Source organism: Arvicola amphibius, chromosome 5, assembly GCF_903992535.2.
Source record: "Arvicola amphibius chromosome 5, mArvAmp1.2, whole genome shotgun sequence".
In the NCBI taxonomy this organism is placed as follows: domain Eukaryota; kingdom Metazoa; phylum Chordata; class Mammalia; order Rodentia; family Cricetidae; genus Arvicola; species Arvicola amphibius.
In genome coordinates, this window is record NC_052051.1 from 94,179,311 (window position 1) to 94,192,944 (window position 13,634).

Sequence of the window (13,634 nt, forward strand, 5' to 3'; positions counted from 1 at the left end):
AGAAGGACAGAGAGGAAGACTGATGCCATATGTGGCTAATATCACAGTGAATTTATGGGGTTGTGAACTGCTGCAGCAATGGAATACCCAAATTAAGATTCCTACAGTCCCAGAAACTCATGTTTCTGGGAAGGATATTATAAGGTACTATAAAAAATGGTAACCAGTTATCCAGATTATACAAGAACACAAAACAACTAACAAACCTTCAGAGGAACTAATAATGGCCCTACCTTTAAAATGGTTAACTGAGAAACCAATATGGACTAAGCAATAGTGTTTAACAGAAGAGAATCTACAGGCTTTAGAACAGCTGGTACAGGAGTAAGTACATGCTCACCATATTGAAGAATTAATTAGCCCTTGGAATTTTCCTGCATTTGTTGTCAAAAACAAATCTGGGAAATGGAGAATGGTGACAAAACTGAGAGATGTAAATAAGGTGATTCAACCTATGGTCCCTGTACAATCTGTAATTCTTTTGCCTTCCCTATTACCTAATGGATGGGCTCTTATAGTTAAAGATTGTTTCTTCACTATACTTTTACAAGAAAAGAACAGAGAAAATTTTGCCTTCACAGTGCCTACTTATAATCTCATCCGAATAGAAGATATCAATGGATGGTTCTGCCAAAGGGAATGCTCAATAGCCCCACCCTGTGCCAATATTTTATAAGTCAATCATTGGAAATAATACATAAACAATTTCCTAAATCTATAATTTAGCATTATATGAACACCATTTTGCTATCTGACTCAAATGTAGATACTTTAGAAAGAATGTTTGAAGAAGTAGACAAAGTTTTACCTAAATGGGAATTATGAATTGATCATGAAAAAATACAAAGAGGAGAGTCTATCAATACCTAGGTTACAAAATAGGCTTACAGAAAATTAAAACACAGAAAGCACAAATTAGGATCCTAGAGACCGATTGTGGACTATAATGACTTTCAAAGATTGTTAGGAGACATGTTCAATCTACAACCCACTGTTGGGATAACACCTGATCTTAATAATTCATTTAAACAAAACCCTAGATGGTAACAAAGACTTCAATAGTCACAAGGAATTAACAGCTGAAACTGAGAAAGAATTAACAGAAGGAACATGTGGATTTGGTTGATCCAAAGCTTAACTGAATTCTAGTCATATTGCCCTCCAGAATTTCCCCTACAAAAAATTTTAATGCAGAAGGAAAATATTATCTTAGAATGGTTAATAAACCATACCACATAAACTGAATACAAAATTAAAAACTTATGTGGAAAGGTCTCTGATTTAATTATAAAAAAAATGGAGACTTTGTCAAATAGCAAGGATAGATCCAGCAGATATTATAGTGCCTTTTACTAGTGATGAATAAAAAAATTATGAGAAGACAATGAACCCTGGCAAAGAGCTTGTGCTAATTGTTTGGGAGAGATTAACAACAATTATTTCAAAAGCGATAGAATTAACCAAATCAAAAGAGCTACTTGGATCCTTCCCCACATTGTATGTGACACACTAATAGCTGAAGCCCATATGCTCTATACAGATGCAAATAAATCAGGAAAGGTAGGTTAAAAATCAGAAGATTTAAGTAAGGTGGAACAAAGCCCATATAGTTGTGTCCAAAAGTAAGAATTATGTATTATTTTCATGGTACTAAGGGATTTTAAAGAACCTCTCAATATAGTTACTGATTCACAATATGCAGAAAGTTATTTTGCATATTAAAACCAGTGAATTTATACCAGATGACACAGAATTACTTCAGTATATATTCAGGTTAAGGATATAACCGTGAATAGGAATTGTTCCATATACATAACATACATTCGATACCATAAGGGTCTGGCAGGTCCTCTGGCACAAGATAATGCAGAAATTAATCAATTATTGATTGGAAATGTGCTGAAGGTCTCAGAATTTCATAAAAACATCATGTCAATAGCAAAGGTTTAAAGAAAGAGTTTTCTATTAAACGGTAACAAGCTACAAGGAGATTATAAGGAGATGTCCTACTTGCTCTTTCTATAACCAAATACTGCTACCTGCAGAGAGTAACCCAAAGGGTACTCAAATGAATTAAATCTAGCAGGTGGATAATTCCATTAGAAATCTGGGAAAATAAAATATGCATACTACACCATTGATACCTCTTCAAATTTTCAATGGGCAACTGCTCTGAGCTCAGAAAAGGATGATCCTGTAACCACACATTTATCAGAAGTTATGGCCATCATGGGTATACCTGCATAAATAAAGACAGATGACGGTCCAACATATGTCTCTAAGAAAAGATAACAGGTTTGTTTGGGGGTTTTTTTGTTTGTTTTTTTGTTTTGGTTTGGTTTTTTTGCTTCTTATAATATATAGCATATTACAGGTATACCAAACAATACTACAAGCTAGGCAGTTTTAGAAAGATCAAATAAAACTATAAAGGATATGTTAAACAGAAAGGGATGGAAAATATTCCCAGAAATCTTGAATTGTCTTAATGCTAATGAGAAAGGAACAACAGCAGCAGAGAGACATTGGATAATAAAAAACAACTTCTAAATTAAATCATTGCTGGTGTATTTCAAAGATGTGTTGGCATCACTATGGAAACCAGTAGATGTGCTACGTTGGGGAAGGGGTTTTGCTCTTGTTTCCACAGGAGAAGAAAAGCTATGGATAGCATCAAAATTAATCAATATTCAGTTTGGAAAAGACAAACCTCTTGAGAAAGAGAAATAATAGCTCATCCTCAGAGATGACAATCATATAGGTGGTAAGGAAACCTCTTAAGGGTTGGGGTAGGGTTCTATACTTGTCTTTGCGGGAAAATACCCATCTTTAAAAAACTGAGAGACCTTGAATATCTGGAAACCTAAATAAAAAAAAAGATAACTATCCAGAAAGAATCACCAAGCAAAGAGAAATCTGACTTAGGCAGACATATCATCTGCAGGGTAAAATTTATTTAACATCTATCTATCTATCTATCTATCTATCTATCTATCTATCTATCTATCTATCTATCTATCTATCCTTACACACACACACACACACACACACACACTTAAAATTAAAACCTGGCTTTAGAGTTGGACAATGACTATCCTTCTCTAAACCCAAGCATGTTGTTAAAATAAAATTCAGAGTTTCTGTCTCATATCAGGAGCCATCTGGTATGGGACAGAAAGAAAGAATTTAGGAAAAATTTTACTTTTCCCCCTGAAGATTTGTCTCAGTCATACCTTTTGTTGAATATATGTCTATATGAATAATGTTTAAGTTTTCCACAATGAACAATGAATTTTCCTGCAGTAATCTTTGAACTTTCCGGAAAGAAAATAGGGCCCCACAATGATTCCACCTGGTTAATATGATATCATAATGGTGATAGCACTACTTTAAGATCAGTTTTGGGTACCAGTTGCACAAGATAATTCCAACTTGGTTAGTTGAAATGGTACACCTTCTTACAACATTCTGGTCAGACTTCTAATAAGAACTTCAGAAAACCCTACCAGCTACTCAGAAACTATTTGCAATTATAATAGACAGTAGTCTTGAAACTGAATCATCGTTTTAATTTTTATAGGATCCCATAGAAAGAACATCACTTGCATGAAAGCTGGAAGTAATTCTAGAAAACAACATCCCCTCTCCCAACAAAGTTTGCCCTCAGGGTTACGGACATGAATTAGGGGTTGAGTATAACTAGTATACAGTTAGGGGTTGGAATGGAAATTATGTAGGCTCAGGGATCTCTTTAAAAGGGGGGGGGGGTGGCGCACGCCTTTAATCCCAGCACTCGGGAGGCAGAGGCAGGCAGATCTCTGAGTTCAAGGCCAGCCTGGTCTACAAGAGCTAGTTCCAGGACAGGCTCTAGAAACTACAGGGAAAACCTGTCTCGAAAAACCAAAAAAAAAAAAAAGGGGAGGGAGTGGGGGGAAATTGGATGAGATAATAAGTCGATCAGTGTGAGCTTATTCACACTAACAATAGAGTAATAGAGTCAATACTTGTGAGCAATTATTTATAGACAATTTACATTGGTAAAGATTCTTGTTTGTATTGATACAAATTCAAATTATATTTGTTATATTGAATATGTTCCTATTTCTGTTTACAATATTTGTACAACTGTGCATAGTTATTGTCATATTGTATGCATGCATGTTTACTGATACAATTTTAGAATATATTTATCATACTGTATTATACATTTCTACCTCTGATCAAGATACTTACACATTGTTTACATTTTGAGGTTAGTGATCTCATTTGCTGCACATTTGTTTAAAAATTGTCTAATATTCTAATATGAAGTCTTAATCTTTAAGCTATATAGGTATTAAGGATTATAGGTCAATAGTCATCCATGTTTGTCATACTGATAGTTAATCTAATCAGGTTCTTTAGATACATAGAGACTGTATTCCACATAGATAGGTAATCTTCAACCACTTCAAAGAGCTGTAGAATATGGCATTTAAATAACTTAGGGTTCTGTTGAAGTGAGACACGATGGCAACATCGATCTATTCCCGAGAGAATGTTTCACTGAACACACTCTACTTGGAGCTTCTTTTCTTCTTGGCAAAATATGAACTTTGGACAATAAATAATAAAATAAAATAAGAACTGTCCCTGCCTTGACCACTGACAAAATGCACAATGTCCAGACTAGACAAGCATGATACAGAAAAAAAGACTGCCAAACCTTGCCAACACAGGATAAGATGGTTTTGAAAATTTTCCTACTTCTGAAAATGGTCTGTTAGTTACTCTAGGCCATAATTGATTGGCCCAATGTTGCAAATGAGACTTTGGGTGATTACCCCGGTTGTCTCTGTCACTTATCACATATTTTGGAAGTTGCTTGACTGCACTTCCTATTTATTCAAGTAATATTACTTCCCTTCTCGGGTCTTCGATGGGGTTGAAGACTAGATAGTAGCAGCTACTTTCCTCTCATCACTTGGTCAAGCCACTTCTAATATAAGACTTAGATTCCTTAGGATAGGACAATTAGTGAAAGATTTAGCTTATGTTTCTTGCTTAATATTGTTTATGCTGGTTGTAATTCTAATTTTTATACTTAATATTTGTTCTTATTGTATATAGTTTTGTATTAGGCTTAGAATGCTATTATTTGGACAAAACTGGAAGGTATTGTGGGAACTCCTTCAGCAAATAGTCTCTAAGATACTGGCACAGTCCATATGTACTATATAAACAGATGTAGAAACATGTGCAGCCTCTTTGTTTATGGATTTGGTTCCTGTTCTCTGCTCTCCATTTCTGCAGAAGACTGTTGATCTGTGAGTCTACCCCTAAATAAAGAACCCTTTATTATACTCAATTCTGAGCTAGTGTGGGACTACTTTATTGTAATCGTCTGAGAGCCGTCTCAGATAATTGCACTACTAACCAGGACGCAGAATATAAACATGAGAAAAATAAAGCAAAACTTTAATGGTCAGTATTTGAGCGAATTTGGCAGTTTTAAATGTTTAGATCAAGAAAAACCGAAGTTTAATGAACTAAATTTCCAACTTTGGAGGCTAGAAATAGGGAGCACCTTAACCCTCAATGTAACTTCCAATGTTAAGAATCAGATCAGTGGTAGTCTTGAGTCCAGGGTGTAATGTGAGGACTAGCTGTCAAAAAAAATTAAAAAAAAAGCACAAAAAACCTTGTGGGATATTGAAAATATTCTTTTTATGTTGATTATGGTACCTGGTACATCGGTTTACCCCTTTGTCAATACTTACTGAACTGGAAAACATTATTCCATAAATATCCCATTGTCTTTCAAGATTTCCTCCCAAAACAATACTAAACAATAGCTACAGCCTCTGTGTAGCCTAAATATCCAAACTACAAATTATTTCTAAATGAAAAATGGAAAGAAAGCTCAGGTTAAAGCCACTGATCTACGATGCCTGATATTTGTCCAACATGTCATGGGCACCCGCCTCAAGCCTTGTGGTAAACAGGAAGGGCCCCAGAAAAGAGAAAGTAGAGGTAGCAATGGCCATAAGGACAAAATATACTATCAGAGAATGGCTAATATACCCCAAGTCAGAAAATAATTACAAAGAGATACTTGACAAGAGAAATGTAAAAGGAAAAGTACCTTCTGAAGATTAAATTATAAACTCAGAGTACCACAAGAAAAAAGAGAAACAACTACAATAAAAAAAAAAACACAGATGTCAAAAAACATCTACCCCTGAAAAGATGAGCATCTAAGGACTTTGGAATTGAACAAGAAGTCCTAGAACCAAGACCTATGCACATGGTGGTTTCTTTTCTATAAACAGACATTTACAATAAACTTTAATCTATAAATGAGGCGCAGTAAGGCTAATTAGAATTAATTATAATAATATACGTTAACAAGACTATAATGAGGTTCTTCTCAGTCCTCAAAATAACCAGGACTCACCCTTTGTATGATGATATGAATAGAAAATAAAATGCCTACATAAGGAGATGAAGCAAAGTGAGTGACACAGGCATTTTGACAGTTGAACCTAAACTACCTGAACACATGCACTGACTCATTTGATAATTGTGGTGGCTAACAATTGACCAAGCAGTGGGTAGCATGTCAATTCTGGACACACGGAACAAGAGATGATTCACCTGCTGAACGTGATGACAACGTGTTTGTCATGCCATTCAGAATGACACATTAAAACATAAGGATTACTTCCAGAATTTTACACTTAATATTTTCATAACATTCCTGTCATTCCCTGAAACTACAGAAACAAAATTAGAAATAAAAGAAGATAATAGTAATAATATCTTATTTGTATTAAGTTCAAGAATAAACAAAAATGATCTGTAGTGCAGTGGCAAGCCTAAGAATAGGGCCTGGCAGAAGCATGGGAGGGAGCTAAATGACCTGAAGAGGACATGAAGGTGATAGCGGACATGCTTAGTGCCTGGGTCTAGACTACTACGCAGGCTTTTCCAATCCACTGAAAAAAGCACCTAAGATTTGTGCCTGATATTTGAAAATTATAGTCAGTATTTAAATTATAGTCAGTTTTTAAATTATTTATAATGTATGTGGTTATATTGCCTGCATACTGTATATACTATTTGTATACTGTATATTACAAAAATGCCTGGTGCCCTGGGAGGCCAGAAGAGACCACTGGATTCACAAAACGCTATGAATTGCCATGTGGGTGTTAGGAATCAAACCAGGGCTATTTCTTTCAGTATTTATAAACAACATTTGTAATCTGTTTATTTATACATTATTCTTTAACATCTTTTTCCCCTAAAACTTTACTTCCACACATCAGATCAAGTTTTAACTACTGATTTTCTTTACCTGAAGCGTGTTGCTCCATTCTCTTTTATTTTATTGTTATGAATAGAAGATGTATGAGCTTGAAGCGAGAGAAGTTTATTTCCAGGCAGAGTAATTTGTTTTATGATGGAAGCTATAAAAACAAAACAAGAAAGAAAACAGAATTAAAAAAAAAAAGCAATCATGTCACATCAGTAAAATTCAGGACAGCTGTTAGTACATAAATAATAATCAAAGACTATCTTAATCTACCACAGAATTATGTTTAAATTATAAAAAAAAAACCCTGAATGAAACACCTGCATAAGAAATCATCTTATTAAGACCTCTAGATTATGTTTTTATGTAGTATCATATTATCTTTAGAATTAGCATCATTATAAAAACATCATATACAAAGTGACAAAAAAGTTGATTTCATTGTAATATTTTTAATACATATTTACTACTAGAATGTTTGATCTAGTAATACAATACCATAAGCAGTTGTTTGTTTTAAAACAATATATACCCCTAAAGAGTGTCTCTGTAAATGTAATAACTATCTTTCAGACTTCTCTTGATACAACAGGTACAAGTCCTGTCATATTCCAGATTCACTGTGATGAAGCTGGAATGCCAGCATGTACAAGGAGGAAACTTACTAGTAGGCACTATAGTATTCGCTAGCATCTTCGGTCCACATTTCTGAGTGGTCAATGGTGATGAATGAGAAATGGTGGTCACTTGATCTGCATTGCCTCCTGAAGGCTGTTGAACTACCTGAAACAGTAAGAGTTCATTATAGCCACTCAAGAAAGCATGCTTCAGCAATGAACAAGAGTTTCCATAGATTTTCTCTATCTAACACAATAAGAAAGCCTATTTAAAATTTTCTTCAGGATGGCCTCTGAGACATGGAAATCCTCCTGCCTCGGCTTCCTGAATGCTACCTGCAATTTGGGTGTATACCACCACACCCAGTTTAATTTGGTTTTTTGGTTTTTTAAAAATATTTATTTATTTATTATGTATACAATATTCTGTCTGTGTGTATGTCTGCAGGCTAGAAGAGGGCACCAGACCCCATTACAGATGGTTGCGAGCCACCATGTGGTTGCTGGGAATTGAACTCAGGACCTTTGGAAGAGCAGGCAATGTTCTTAACCTCTGAGCCAACTCTCCAGCCCACCCAGTTTAATTTGTATGAAGCAAAATTATCTCATTCAAAACTGAAAAACATTATCGCATATATTAAACATTATTTTCTACAGCAGAATTCAAATTTAAAAAATAAATCACATAGATAATACTTTTCTTAATTTACCATAGAAAATTTCAAACATATGCAAAATATAGAGAATAAAAAAGAAATCATTTACACCACTAGCCAAATTAAATAATGATTAATTCTTGCATAATCACATTTCACTTATACCTTTTACCCAATTCCCAATTTTAAAGCAAATAAAGAAATTTTTGTTTGTTTGTTCATATTTTCCAGACATGTTTTTTCTGTGTAGTCTGGGCTGTCCTGGAGCTTGTGCTGTAGACCAGACTGGCTTCGAACTCACAGAGATCCACCTGCCACTGTTTCCCAAGTGCTGAGATTAAAGGCTGCGCCACCACCACCTGGCCTAAGAAATATCTTTTTTTATCCATATATTCCAAAGAATATCTATAAAAGACAAGAATGTTTATATACTATTTTTAAAAAGTATTATCCTAAACCTTTCAGAAAGTACTGTTCTCTCAAATAATAGTTACAGAAATACAGTAATGATTGGGGATAAAGAGAAACTAAAGTACTAACAAGATTATTATTTTCAGCTTCAGAGAAAAGACAGAAAAGCAGAACATCATATTTTCACCTCAAAGAAGAAAAAGTTATCATGTATTTGGGCCAGCTACTGATAGTGATATAATTAGAAGTTCTTATATTTAAATAAAGTGTGAAGATCTGCCCAAGAGAAATGATTCTAAGTAAAAATTTATAAAAACAATTTGTTCTATACTATAATTATCTGAAATAAAAATGAACAAATCAAGTGTGTGCAACTAAAAAAAATGTAGCAAGCAAAGCATTGCAAGTACATATCTTTAATCTCAGTACTCAGGAGGCAGGGGGATCTCTATGAGTTCCTAGTCTACACACCAAGTTCCAGGCTAGCCAGGGATACATAATATGACCTGTCTCAAAAAGAAAAAAAAAAAAGTAACAAGAAACACAAAGCATTCCAATGTCTCCATTGAGTATAAACATAGAATGAAATAATTCAATTGCTATCACTGTTTGGTAGAAGAGGCCTCCTAGCAATGGAGATGTAACTTGGAATTATTCATTTGCCATCACTATTTGTTAAAAGTTGTGTTATATGTTTGTTTTGTTTTTTGACACAGTCTTAAAACTAAGTAGCTTAGGTGGGCTTTAAATGTGTGATGCTTCTACCTCACCCTTCTGAGTAACTAGGATCACAGACCTGAACCACAAAGTCAGGCTAGAAAAGAACTCTTTTAAAAATAATATATATTTCAATCAAGATATGAACTGAGAGCTAAGATCATGCATATTCTGAATTACTAGGGTTTGGGCTTAAAGTTAATAAAGTAATACATTTTATTCATTTAGACTGACAATCAGAAAAGAATGTCTCTTTTGACCTAGGAATTTTTGCAATCTCTTTTACAGCCCCTTCAGTCTTACCATAGTCTCTGCTGGTCTGCAATCCTGAGGACAGTCCTGACCCTGCCTGGCTGTGCCAATGCCCTGGTGTCCTGTGTCCTGCCCATGTTGAAGGTGACAGCCTTCAGCAGCAACAGCATCATTGTGGCCTGGACCCTATGAATCCTATGGGGCTCTGGATGCTATGTGGTTCAGAGCACCATCCAGATGCAGTGCAAGGTGTTATGACTCACTACTGGTACCGCCCCAGGAGTGTCATCACCCTCCTCATTGTCCTACTTGGCCTGCTGATGTACTTTGCTGAAGCTCTACTGACCAGAGAACCTTAGGGCCCTGAACTGAGCCATCAAGAAATGATGCCTAGGAGTTTTGGGTTGTTTTGTCCGTTTGTTTGTGGTATGTGTGTTTCTTTACCCCCAACAAAAGCCTTTCTTAAACTGCTTATTCTGTCTGATCCTGCTTATGGTGAGTTTTCTCTGCTGCTACCTGCTTCACTGGAGAGTGTTCCTGCACTTCAAATCCTTACCTGCCAAAGGAAATAAACCATATCAAAACTCACCTGGTTGTTTCTATACAAAACAGCTAAGGATAAAATAAAGGTTAGTATTTACTTTGAGTGTGTAATTACTATAGGAAAAATGATGGAGAGCCAGTAAAGTCAGCCTTTATAAAAGAATTGAATTCTTACAAAAATTCCCAGACTACCAAGAAGGTTCACATTTCAAATATTTGAGTACAAAATAAAAAGCTTACAACTAAAAGAAACTGAACAATTTTAGTTCATATAACCCCTGTATATAACATACAACCCCTGAATATAACATACAACAGTTAACAAGGAAAAAAGAGAAGAAAAGAGAGCATGCACCACTCTTTAAAGTGGTGGTGGGTAAAATGTATTTCATAAAATATGAATTGAAACCATGCAATGGTAGTTTGGAAGAATTCTTACAACTTGTGTGCAAAAGTCTAAAGATATTAAAATTTTCCAGAATTATTCTAATGAAAGGTAAATAGTAATAAAATCTTAAGCTCATGATCAATATTAAAAGAATTATCATAGCATGAATATAGATGTAGTCATTGGTTGGCTGACTGTGAAACAAAGAGTAGTAAGATTTGGCTATTCTGGCAAAGACAATCTGAAGGAGATAAGCTTTGGTTAGCAGTACTGGATGTCTCACCAATGGCTACATTTACAAATCAGGAGACCAAAAAGATATAACATCTTCTGATGTCAAAGATACTACTTATGTTAATTTTATTAAAGAATAGTGATACTGGCATAAGGCACATCTCAGAAAGGGCCTAAGAACAGATGATATCTTCCTTAAAGTCAGACTGGAAAATAGATTAGCAGGTCTGACAGCCAGCCTCTGCAGATGGAGGGGAGAAAGGAAGCAGGGCTGTGCTGGAAAGCAGTAGCAATAAAGCATGATGGAGAAAGGGGCTGAACAGAGTGCCGGGGTCCAGAACGCAGTCTAGTACTTTTACAAATGTAGCAGTGACCAAAGCACCAAAGCACCATCCAAGAGTTCAGAGCACATGCCCAACCTAGAACCTGGTGTAGTATTAGGAATACAGGTATACAGTCTTCTTCAACCACTCTGCTTCTGTGTTTTATATTTAAGTTCCATGGCGCAATTTACAGACATGTGATTGGACTTGCGAGAAATCTTACTTTCTCAAACTCAAGTCTTCTCAAACCATTGTTCCAGAGCCCATTAGGTAATTATGCTCTATTTTCCTCTTGATGTAAGATAACTAATAAGAGACTGATCTAGTCTTTCTCAGATTTTTAATGAATGCAAGTAAGACTAAACTTTGTCTCATCCTTTGTCAAACTGTGTCTGTGTAGTTTTTTTTCTTTTTTATGGTTTATTTTTTAATATTTAAAAATTTCCATCTCCTCCCCTCCTCCTTCCCCTTCCCTCCCCTCCCTTCCACCCATACCCCCCCCCCCCAGTCCAAGGAGCCATCCGGGTTCCCTACTCTATGTTAAGACCAAGGTCCTCCCAACTCCCCCCAGGTCCAGGAAGGTGTCTGTATAGTTTTAATGATGCTAGAATTGCATTCACTTTAAGGCAGTGCCTGAAAAGACACATCCTGAATTAATTAAAAAAGTTACAGTTCACCAAAAAATTATTAAAGGAAGTATCCTGACATTAATTAGCATTCAACAGCACAGTCTTTATAATATGCATCTTCTTTATAGTGAATAGATCTTGACCACAGATATGATCCAGATATGTGGAGATTTTCATTTTTAAATAACTATGTGTGGTTAACTATAAACTATAAAGAAATGTTTGCTCACTTCTTTTTAGCTCTATTTCCTAAGCATTTTCTTCCTCACTGAAACATAGGATTATGGTTTACAATAGACCTAATGATATTCTTTAATTACTTTTCAACTTTAAAGTCCTTAGCATTTTTTAAATATTAAAGGCAAAATAAGAATCACACCTAACAACACAGGCCTATGATACTAGTTACTTGGTAATATGAGGTTGGCAGGTGGGTTGCAAGTTCAAGGTTAGCGTGGGCAATGAGACCCTGGGTTGGTTTTAGGTTTCTGTATTTGTATTTGACAGGGTTTCTCTGCTGTCCTGGAACTTGCTTTGTAGACCAGGCTGGTCTCAAACTCACAGAAATCCACCTGCCACTGCTCCCCAAGTGCTGGAATTAAAGGAATGTGGCATGCCCTGCTAGAGACTTTTTGTTTTGTTTGTTTTTCGAGACCAGGTTTTTTGGTCTAACAGTCTTGGTGTCCTGGAATTCACTGAGATCCACCTGACTCTGCCTCCCAAGTGCTGGGGTTGAAGGCCACAACTGTCCAGCTAAGACCCTGTTTTAAAAGAAAAAGAGAAAGGGTGGTGGAAGGATGAGTTTAATGAATAGTGCTCCCAGCACCCACAAAGCTAGGATAGTGGAGCAAGCCTATAAATCCAATACTGGAGGCAGAAACAGGACGATTCGACTGTGAAGGGAATGGAGAGACAGATTTCCAGAGGACACAATTTAATTTCCAGCATCCACACTGGGAGGCTCACAACTGCATGTAATTACATCTCCCAGTTCTGACAGCAGAAAACAGGTGTGACATATTCACTCAGACACCCATATGCAGAAATAAATATAAAGTGGACAGAAATCCAGAAGAAATCCAATTTCAATCTCTGGTTTCTATATACCTGTGGATACACACACACACACAGAGGTGGGGGAGAGAGGGTGAAAGAGAGAGAAAGAAGGAGGGAGGGAGAGAGGGAGGGAGGGAGAGAGGGAGGGAGGGAGGGAGGGAACATTACAAAAGACTCCAGTTACAGCTCAATGATAGAACATCTGCCCAGAATGAACGAGGCCCTAGCTTCAATCTTCAGCACTAGAATAATGTCATCATAATAACCACCTATGTAATAGCTTCCAAAAATATTTAAACTTAATGTAATATTGAAGCAATAATATAAAGCAAAGAGACTTCTATCAAATATCTAGCCTAAGCACTTAAATTATTACAAAAATGTAATCCCAACACTTAGGAATCAGAGGGAAGAGGATCTGAGAGTCCCAAACGTTTTGCATGCTAGCAAAACACACACACACACAGCAAATAAATGTTAAAAACAATTTTTAAACATGATTAATATTGGG

The 13,634-nt window shown here is 35.8% G+C and overlaps 1 protein-coding gene across 4 annotated transcripts in view; it reads right to left on the reverse strand.

The window, feature by feature from the left end:
* The window catches only part of Taf4b (TATA-box binding protein associated factor 4b), a 194,950-nt gene that overhangs the window by 150,721 nt on the left and 30,595 nt on the right, over window positions 1-13,634 (reverse strand). For all 4 annotated transcript variants that reach the window (XM_038331300.1, XM_038331301.1, XM_038331299.1 and 1 more), the window contains 2 exons: window positions 7,963-8,080; window positions 7,340-7,451 (listed from right to left, as the gene is read on the reverse strand). In XM_038331300.1, coding sequence (XP_038187228.1) covers window positions 7,340-7,451; window positions 7,963-8,080 — 230 coding nt within the window. The remainder of the gene's footprint in view (window positions 1-7,339; window positions 7,452-7,962; window positions 8,081-13,634) is intronic.